Source organism: Erigeron canadensis, chromosome 5 (genome assembly GCF_010389155.1).
Source record: "Erigeron canadensis isolate Cc75 chromosome 5, C_canadensis_v1, whole genome shotgun sequence".
Taxonomy (NCBI): Eukaryota; Viridiplantae; Streptophyta; class Magnoliopsida; order Asterales; family Asteraceae; genus Erigeron; species Erigeron canadensis.
Window position 1 is genome coordinate 42,031,909 of NC_057765.1, and position 10,496 is coordinate 42,042,404.

A 10,496-nucleotide genomic window follows, 5' to 3' on the forward strand; every position below is an offset into this window, starting at 1 on the left:
GTTAGGCAAAGGTTTTTGGAAATCCTTGTTTTTAAAAGTTGGGTGTTACACTTTTCATGACTTTTTAATTTTCGTTTTCTTTTTGGTACTTACACGCAACTTACACATGTGTAAGTTGAACAAAAATTATGATTCGGAACGGGTTTCGCCCTTAAGGATATTCATAAACAAAGCTAGTGGGGGTGATAGGTCATTGAAGATGATATATATGTTTATTTACTAATTTACATGTGAAAACAATGATTCTACACATGTGTAGATACACAAGTACAAGAGGAAAAAAAACAAAAATTAAAAAGTCGTCAAAGGTATATCGAATTGGATCTCTAATGAAAGAGGACGAAATTTTAAGACTACCCATGCTTTTTGTTTCGTCTAACGATTTACGGGTTGTGAGATAAAGCATTTTGAATGATTTGGGTGAATTTTATTATTTTATTGAAGAGAAAAAGAATGTGTGGTCCAGAATAGTTCTTGAGTTTTTTTTATTTGTGAGTTCTTAAATAACTTTTCCTCGTACTGATATAGGTAGGTTTCTGTACATTATACATTAAATATAATATGTAAGTGTTTGTTTCATTTTTCCGAAATGCTTAGATGGAACGTTCCATTCAAAGAATTGGTATTACGTTTAAGTGAAATGTAGATTTAAACAATATTCCCTTTCATTCCGTGTTTGATAAGTGCGACTTGTGATTTCAAAAAAAATCTACATTCCCATTTTATACATATGCATATAAAAGTTTTGCTGGACTTGAAAGTACTACAAACGTAAATAATTTTTCTAAAATCTATAGATATGCATTGCTGATATGCAGAATGGGGAAATGTTTACTAGTCAATGAGCATATTACAAGTGTGGAATACTGATTTTTAATACCCCAAATTTTTTAACTCGTATATCGTTTCTTCAACACAATGGAAAAGGCACCATTTTCATAGAAATTTCAAACTAATTTTCCGGTTAATATTATTCAGCAATTATTTTAAATTGGGACTACTTATGAGCAATGCATATCTATATTTGAATTGGTAACATGTTGGTTGGTTGGCACAAAAGTTATACATCAAAGTCTACGGTCTAACATAATGAAAGAATCAAAGTAGCTTAGCCAACAATTTGGTGGTGAAATAACAAGTAAAGAGGTAAGTCAGGCCTTTCAATTCAAAGGGAAAACTCCGCTCGGCGCTCACCACATTCGGAACCTGATTTTAGATCAACAAAGTCTTTAGTCAACCCAATCCTTTTTCATGTTAGCCAACACATCATTACACATGTGCACTCATTTAGCTATCTAACATCATTTATATGTGGAGAAAAAATAGAGAACAAAAGGAGTTACACATGCACAAGAGTTGTTTCAAAACAACTAATTGCTCTATTTAAGTCAGATGTGACTATCTAAATCCTTCCAACCGATGACAGTTAACCACTATGAAGTCTTTTGACATTTGCAGGATAGTCATCCACATTTACAGATTGTATAAGATCTTGCTTGCTAACAAAGCTTAGACTGCAATACAGCTATGTTTAACCTGATATCTACATGGATATGGTTGAGGTGTTAGATAGAGAAGATGGCACAGATTCCATAAATTGCATCAAGAGCTCCTTTAAAATCCCTAGTAATCCTTCAATCTCTTCTTCATATTGCTCATAAAAGAAGAACAATATAAAAGAGAAGGCCAATGCTGCATTGAAGTTAGCATAATCAGAGACAGAAATTTACAATCAAGTGGTAAAAACAGCAACAATTAGAAACAGGTACCTATTCCCAATGATGTGGGGAAAGAGTTGACACTAAGCAACTTGAAAAGATACAGTGAAACAACTACCTGCAGCAAGAATTACAAACCATTCCGTGATGCTGGTTATTACTCGATAAAAACCAATCCCTAGAGGTGAGATAAGCGAGTTTTAACGAATAGAATAGGTACTTCTTGCAGCACTTTTTATGCAATATTAAAGAAATACTTGTGTTTAACTGTGCCAAAACTGGGTCCAACGGGTCAAAAGTATTGACATATAACAACTTAAGCCAACAAACCTGTATAGTTATGAGCATACCATCTTATGGCAAGCAAATGATACATGTCTTGCGACTAAAGTGAAGTGTTAACGGTTCTCATAGCAGATGAGTGTCGCACAAAACTTTTCAAATGGGTCCTCAATAAAATTAATTATGGTTCAAAAATTGACAAGTTAAAGGAAAAGTCAACCCACTTTGTATGCTTTATCTCAAATGAGCCAAAATGTAAATCTTATGCATATACCTTCATGGGAAAATTATAAAAGGGGACTTGTGGATCAGCCCGACCAGATTTTACCCACACCCATTCTGTCCAACCTGCTCATTTTGCAACCTCTAACAAAGTGATGAAGTGTTTGAGGGTTCCAAAATCTACTACTTCTACTACCATACCAATTTTAAAAAAACTAATCATTTCTAGCAGGTTAAAGACATTAACACCATCATAATATTGTTGGAAAGGAACTTAAGCACAACCAAAAGTACCTTCAAGAACAAACTCCAGTCTCCTCCTTGTGCCAAAGATCCAACAACATGACTTCCCCCATTCCAAGTGTTTGCTACAGTTCTCGCATAGCTCCTCATATCCATTTCAGAAAGCACGGACCGTACATACCTAGACCTTTTAAAAAAGAGCACACTTGGATGTTAGTAAGTTTAAGAGACATAATTCCAGTTCTGATTAGAATTTCAGTACTCAAACATAAATGTGGCTGTCTTATACTACAAGCATTGGTCAGGGGTTTCTGAATTTTGGATTGAACTTACACTTCGGTTGACATTGAGAAATTTTCATGTGACAGTCTAGCAAATCCGTATAGAAAAACGATGACAAGCAGCAGCAGTTGAGCTGTAGAAGAGACAAGTGTTCTTTCACACAAACAAAACCAGTAGAATAGAGAAGCTACCCCAATAAAGCAAAAAAATGATTTCCTCTCATCTCTCCACAGTAAGACCTCTGCAACTGCACCCACAAGGAAAAAAAAGTACGAGTAATATTTAGTGATATAACATACAAGCAGGGGCGGAGCCAGTAGGGGGACTGGCGGATGCTTAGCCCCCGCCAACCGTCCATGCTTTCCATTGCAAGGCTAGGTCATACCGATTAGTATAAAGGTCTTTTCGAACCAAGCCACCCCCAACCTATAAATATTTAATTTCTAGCTATTACAGTGCAAGTAAAACCTTTACATTTGGTCCATAAAAGTAAACCATCATCATAAAATTCTATTTAACTAACATTTTATTAAATGGTTATGTCTTTTACATTATATTATATACAATGATCGGGGAAAAAATACGGTTAAGCCCCCCTCAACGTGGAATCCTGGTTCCGCCTCAGCATACAAGAACTAATAATATGGATATGTGAGTTACAAGAAGTTACTATCAAGCATAAAAAATATACAGATGATGAAGATATTGGTTACAAGGTTAACATATGAGGTTCGGTTAAGAAAACAATATCAGTAACAAAATCCTTATAATTTTGGAAATAAAACTAAGCAACAAAAAATAGAGAGTTAGTACCACGCTGCATAGACCATAGAGTTGTATTAAAGCTCAACTGTCCTTGTTGCATACACCTCCCCATTTAAAGATTAAAAACCAGTATTCTAACCAGATTGTAAATCTTGCACACCCTTCAATACTTTTCTAAAACACAATTAATTATTTACATATATTATTCAGACCCAAAAATAGCGCACGTAAGAAGAAAATGATCTTTAGGAAATTATTAACTTCCTTTGAAGAGATGTTCAGATAGAAAGCATTATAATCAAATTTCAAAATAATTACCAAAGACATTTTTTGGTACCATGATAGAAACTTTAAGATAACACCTACGCAAAGAAACTATTATATAGGGTTTTCACACTTAAGTATAGAACTCAAAACAAATATATCAATCTTGTGCAGGATCTGTTTCTTGTATATTGTTTGGTGTCCTAAAAAAAACTTTAATCTGATTTCAATCTTGTCACATTCAACTTGCAAATGGTTGGCATAGATTTCCTATACACAGTTTGACAGGCAAAATAGCTAAAAATCCATACTATTAGATACCGGCGCAAAAAATGTTTTCTACCTTCCCCACCACCTAGCAGCTGCTCCATTTTTGATTGTTCATAAAGTTCTCCAAGAACTGTAGAAGACGAGTCCTTTGCTAAATGAGTAAACGATTCAATGGTTGCTACAGCACCTTCCTGTACATTAACAATCAATTGCAATGTATTAAAAAAAATATCTTGAAGCATCATAAAATTCAACAGATTCACTTTCTATTTTGAACTGTGAATTCTGTATTAGGAGAAGGCGCCCAATATATCACACGAATCAGAGAAAAACTTACCTCCAGTGAGACAGCAGGCGAGTAGTCAATCTGCTGCTGTGCTGCAGAGCAATCAAAGGTTGTAGTGTGCGACATTAACTGGACAATATTATGCACCGAAACAGAACTACTAATGTTCCTGGCATTTGTCTTTGAATACATCCATTTAATGAGGTTTACAATCAGCCTGACAACCACAGCAGGGAGTTTGACCGTTGACCTGCAATTCTTTAAATAGATCAATCATGGGCGAAAAATGTACAAATTCAAGTGTTCATAAATATCCAGTACACATGACATCGACCAAAAACAAAATCAAAAGGCAAGGAAAAGCAAATCAAAATACAAAAGGCATAAAAGAGTTAACATATCATTGAGGATAACCCTCGATATAAGTTCGTACTCTGAAAGTATAAAAGACTCCAGGTTGCAGCCAGCATGAACTTGAGAACATCTTAACAACAAAGTTGTTCTAAGACCTTAGACTTACTTTCATAACCTAACACATAATTAATAATCCCAAATACGTTTGACAGTAGCATTTCTAGAATTACGAAGAGAAGCAATAATTTTGCCTTTAAGTATCAAAAAGAGCATTAAAATGGTTGTCTTCTTTTTTCGAGGTAGTGTAAGTGTTACATTAGTTGTGTCTGTTATATTTTGCTTTATTGCCTATGTAACGGGTTGAGATGTGGGAAATACCCACATCCTATATCCTGAACTGTTTTTGGAGTGATATATTTATCAGGTGTAAAGCCTTGTACCCAAAAAAAGGAGCATCAATAGTTCCTAAAGACTTCCTTGAATAGCAAAACTTGTATCAGCTCACAAAAAGATAGCTTGAAAACAGAAAAACAAAAGAAGTTTTATAATAATGTACACATCACATAGCGCTCTAATGCATGAAATTGAAAGATGGGTTTATTTTGCTTTTCTACCGGGTACAACATAGTGAGTTATACTAAAATGACAACAATATTAGGTATGACATCTAAAAAAAGTAAGTCCTGCGTCATTCAATCTTCTTTAATAAAGAAAAAATAAATCCATTACCTGTAATAACCTAGCCCCTCTAGCATGCGCAGGGAAAACTCCCAGGAACTCACTGGCTCGAGATTAGTGATGAAGAATACCTACATTGGATTTTAATTGCTAATCTCAATGAAAGGGTGAAGTAAGTACTTGTGATAGTAGGAACTAGTTACTAAATGTTACCTTTCCAGATACAATAACCATACGAGAGCCCAAAGCAGCTTCTGCACATATAAGACCATGAGCAACATTTTCCACGTATGTGTAGTCACACATGCTTCCATCACTTCCTATAATAAACTGGAATGAGAGACTTTATTACTTATTATAAGCATATCCATATACACTTAGCTTAGAAAAAAAAATTGACAAGAACAAATTCAAAACACGGTCACCAACATCATGATATCAGCATAATGTCAGATAACCGATAGGCTTGAGAGTGGAGTAAGCAACTACCATCTTAGGTCAATACTGTACTTCATTTACTAACCCTCCAAAGCAATATAAAATATGCATAATATGTCAATGTTGCAAGTAAATAACATGGAACAGAGTTGAATGCTAATATTGGATGTATAAATAGCTCTATGTGCTATATAGACAACAGATATGAAGGGCCACAGGTATATCTCACAAGTAAACCAAATTAACAAAATGAACAATATAAACTAAGGCTGGTATGTGGTTGCAAATGAACAACAAATTCAAGTTTAACATTTGATTGTTTAAGTGGATTATGGATATACCTGATGCTCCAAGCATTCATTAAGTCATGTTCTAATATTGAGAGGCAACTCTTCTTTAAGCAAATCAAAGACATAGGTAACCCTCTTTTCCAAGAAAAGAAAAGAACTGCACGCGAGTGACTTAGCAACTAACCCAGACTTCATTTCTAAACAATGCAACAATTAATTTTAACTGGTCTATCAAAGCCATTTAGGAATGGTAGATGATGATCTTCTAACACTTAGTCCAGTCATATTCTCCTAACTTTGTATCAATTGGTATTTTTAACAAAAACAACAAAACTACAACAAACCTAAATATAACCCTGTGAGGCTTCAACTATTGCATCAAAAGCTTCAGATTTGACTAATTCATAGGCATAAAGAAATGAAAAAAGTACATAAAATAATTAAGTACCAAAATGGTTTCCATACCTTAGCCCAGCTAGATTTTGCAACATCGACAAGAGATGGCAAAAGCTGCTTGTCTCCGGGTCCAAAAATGTTGCAAGGGCGGAGAGCACAGGTAAGAAGGCCATCGATGTCATTGGCATGCAGAACAAGAGCCTCTGCTTGAGCCTTGAGTTCACTATATATGTTCTTAAACTGTAACATGTGAACAATTATCATGTACTCATGTAAGAAGCTATGCTTAAGCGCCATGTCTGACCATAAGTACAACAGAAAACTAGTAAATTTTTAATTAGGTTTCAAATCATGCCTCTATGCAACATCAATGCAAAAAAACAATCTTCATTCTTTATTCCAAAATTTATCTATCTAAGAGTATAAATAAGCATAAGCCCGATTCACAAAATGTGGTCAAATAGTTTAAAGCTTAAACGTAGTAAATGGAAAGAAAACGAAAACCATATCATCATGTTGCTTTAAGTAAAAAGAATCATGGAATATTAACATAGGAACAAACTTGAACTTTTATTTTTGAAAAGTAGGAAGCAAAGTTAAACTATGAACCCTTTCTAAATTGTTAAATATAGAGCAAACACTTGATGTAGAGCAGGGAAATCATGTAATATCTCAAAAGTGAGAAGCAATGATCCGGATACATACTTTTGTAGCATATAGTAATGTCTCATTTCCATTATGTATATCCTGTGAACTTTCCACCACTACGTCAGAAGTACTGTTATATACTAGCCGTCTAACTTTGCATTCTCTACATGCACTGATGACATGTTTCACACCTATATAAAATACAAAGGATAAGATATGAGAGCTTTGACAAAAGCATAATGTCTCGCCATCTCAGACTTAAGTATGGGATTATAAGATTGACCTTGTACAATTATTGTGTACCCAGAAAAAAAATCATAATTCCAGGCATCATCATCATCTACATAGAACACAACTGAAGAACCTTCAATGGCTGCAAAAAGAGGAAAGAAGTTGATGGATTCGTTTAGTCTCAGCCTGATTAATGGCAAATAAGTTCAAAGTAAATTTATATTTCGACATATACAATAGAAACATAAATCCAATGCACTTTATGATGTCGATGCATAGTCCAATAGCTAGTCTTCATCCCATCCAATACAAACTGCTAAATATTTTATTATCAAAGAAAGTCTTTATATTCATGACGGCAACCTAGTCTTTGGCATTGCAATAGTTAAGATAGAACACATTTGCATGCCTTTTTTCCCTTGCAATTTACCAATAACTTGCTACAACTTGTGAGTTGTGACCACTCACATTAGTAGAAGTAGTAGTACAATGCTTGTTTTCAGTTGTTTATGAGATCAAAACTCACTCACAGAATAATAGCATAGTCACATTACTACTTATTCCTGTCAAATCACATTAGTTTATGAAATGAGATAGAACAAATGGGGCAAGCTTTGAACCAACTGTGAAACTCTAAATAAAAGTACCTACTAATGCTTTTACGAACATTAAAAGTCCCCTCAATATCAGATCACATTATAACTTCCATTGCTAACCAATGTTCCTTTCACTATCCTTGTACAGCCCTTCCACGACCATAACATTTTTTTCAAGTTCATAGGTATATAAGCTACTGCATATAGTGGTGAGAACCTACAGCTATCCGTTGTGCTGCATTGCACAAGACAGGCTAGTGTGTGTATCCGTTGAATGCAACGAAGTAGCAAATTTCCACCTAACCGTAAAACCTAACCGTAACAACTAATCACTATTGCGCGTAATAAGTTACGGAGTACATACATACACATATAATTTCTTAAAATAAGCTAAATGTAACTAACTCAAATAATTACATATAGTCATATACACATGCAAATTATAAACTGAAAAGTAATACGGTTAACAACCAGACACAATTTCTGTAGTAAGTTACATATACATATATTTTCTAAAGTAACAATTACGCACGGTTAAATGTAACTAGTTACATATACATATACACATATGTATACACATATATACAGAGTAGTAACTAAAAGTTACCATTAATGATCGAATTTTTGTTACGCAAGTCAACATCGAAATAGAAAACACGGCCAGTAGAGAGAGCGTCTGAATCGCGGTTGTTGTGATCGGAGTGAGTTGAATCGGCAACTCGGACGATCCAATTACCGAGCTTCAGTAACCTACTAACAAGGCATTTTCCGACGAAGCTTCTGCCGCCGATGACGACGCACGTCTTCGATTGGTCGTCATTAACCGTCGCCATTTCCCTCTCTCTACACTTTCTCTCTCTAGATCAAAGAAGAAGAAGTTAGAGAGAGAAAGTTGGTTAGGTTTGCAATTTGATGTTTTTATTTTTTTTGGATAGTTGGGAAAGGCGAATCGATTTAATTTTTGTTTTTATTTAATTATCTAGGTTTTTGTCAAAAGAAGAGGGGGAATTTTGGAGGTTAGGTGGGCGTGCAGAAAGGATTTGGCGCCCAAACAAGTGCTATAAATTTTGGACCCTTATGTGGGAATATGATTTATGTTTTTAAAAGATTTTGCGAGAAAAACTATTAAAGTTATCAAAATGGATTGTACTTTATTTTTAGGTATTCGATATCAGAAACACCTCACCGTATAATCGTGAAATCCTTCACGTACTCTAGACTATGAAATAAAGACCATAAGTCGTTACAAGTGATTCAGGGGAAAAACCTACAAACTTGTCACTCATGAGAGTCGAACCCAAGACCTGTGGGAAAAACCAATGATGCATCTGCCAGTTGAACTAGCTTCATTTGCAAATGGATTGTACTAATTCCTTTTCTAATTTTATCTTTTAATTTTATCACAAATATTATAGTTTTTTTTAAAGTTAATTTCGATTCAAACGTGTTGGAGTTATATATATATATATATCATCGATTTAGTAGTTAGTAGTTAGCAGTTAGCATCCGATACACCACCTACAAATTTTTAAAATGAGTTAGGATGATGTGTAGTATAATTTTGGGATAAGTGCCCCGGAATGCAGTCAACTAATGCTCAAAAGTTATTGGGTACATGAGTTTTAAGTCAGCTTTATTGTATTTAGAAAACTTGTTCAATAGTCCTATAGCATGCAAAAGTGACGGGGTCAAAAGTTAGTTGGTCACCACTTTCACGTTGACTGCTTACGTGACATGCACACGATAACTTTTTGGGATTAGTTTATGCATACAATTAAAAAAAACATATTACTTTTTTTCAAACTTGCCGGAAACTATAAATACTCGTCGGAAAACTGAAAAATCCGATTAAACCTCCGTTTCTTCGAATTAGACCACGAAATTCGCACCAAAATACTCAAAAATCAGCCGCCAGCAAAAGTTAAACCGATTGAGACTCGCCGAAAAAATTAAATTCACTATAACTTTGTTGTTTCTTCGAGTTTCAACTTGAAACCAACACCAAACTGCTCAAAATTGACGTCCGCACAAATCCTAACTCAACACAATCTCGATCAAATCCTTGCTGGAAAAACAACTCTCGCCAGAAACAGTAACTGTCAACAACCTTTCAGCGTTTCTCAACTTTCTTATCCACAACCACCGCTACAAACTTCGTTTTAATGTAATATATATTCACACACAATCGGTTTATCTCATTGCCTTAATTGTCCCATCGTTTAGTTTATCTGGTTCAAATATAATTTACCTCGTTGCCTTAATTATCTAATCGATTGGTGTTTCTGGTTCAAAAATGCCTCAGAAAGTCTACATAACAGCCATTGGTATTGATCTTGGAACAACATACTCATTTGCTGATGTATGATTCCATACAGATAATACGGTCGAGATATAATCGAAAGAGAAGGGAAACAACACCATCCCATCTTGCATAGTGTTTACGGATACAGAGATGTAGGTCGGTGAGGGTTTAAAAAAATCAAATAGCCGGGAACCCTACTAATATGGTGTATGGCAAGTTTTATATTTTATG

The 10,496-nt window shown here is 34.7% G+C and overlaps 1 protein-coding gene across 1 annotated transcript; it reads right to left on the reverse strand.

The window, feature by feature from the left end:
• Positions 1 to 1,286: 1,286 nt before the first annotated feature.
• Positions 1,287 to 8,885, reverse strand: LOC122600031 (3beta-hydroxysteroid-dehydrogenase/decarboxylase-like). Its single transcript, XM_043772672.1, has 12 exons — positions 8,571 to 8,885; positions 7,420 to 7,509; positions 7,194 to 7,327; positions 6,558 to 6,728; positions 5,578 to 5,694; positions 5,416 to 5,495; positions 4,384 to 4,582; positions 4,120 to 4,237; positions 2,799 to 2,994; positions 2,517 to 2,652; positions 1,770 to 1,836; positions 1,287 to 1,692 (listed from the first exon to the last, which is right to left on the reverse strand). Exons 1-12 carry the CDS (start codon positions 8,794 to 8,796, stop codon positions 1,544 to 1,546), a joined length of 1,683 nt encoding a protein of 560 aa, XP_043628607.1. The 5' UTR covers positions 8,797 to 8,885; the 3' UTR covers positions 1,287 to 1,543.
• Between the last annotated feature and the right edge of the window lie 1,611 nt (positions 8,886 to 10,496).

Bases quoted from the DNA above. Each gene is read 5' to 3' on its own strand.
- LOC122600031 (XM_043772672.1), bottom strand. From the start codon at position 8,796: ATGGCGACGGTTAATGACGACCAATCGAAGACGTGCGTCGTCATCGGC. The intron at 7,328-7,419 runs GTCAATCTTATA...TATTTTATATAG, and splicing joins GTACACAATAATTGTACAAG to GTGTGAAACATGTCATCAGT. The intron at 5,496-5,577 runs GTAACATTTAGT...AATCCAATGTAG, and splicing joins TGGTTATTGTATCTGGAAAG to GTATTCTTCATCACTAATCT.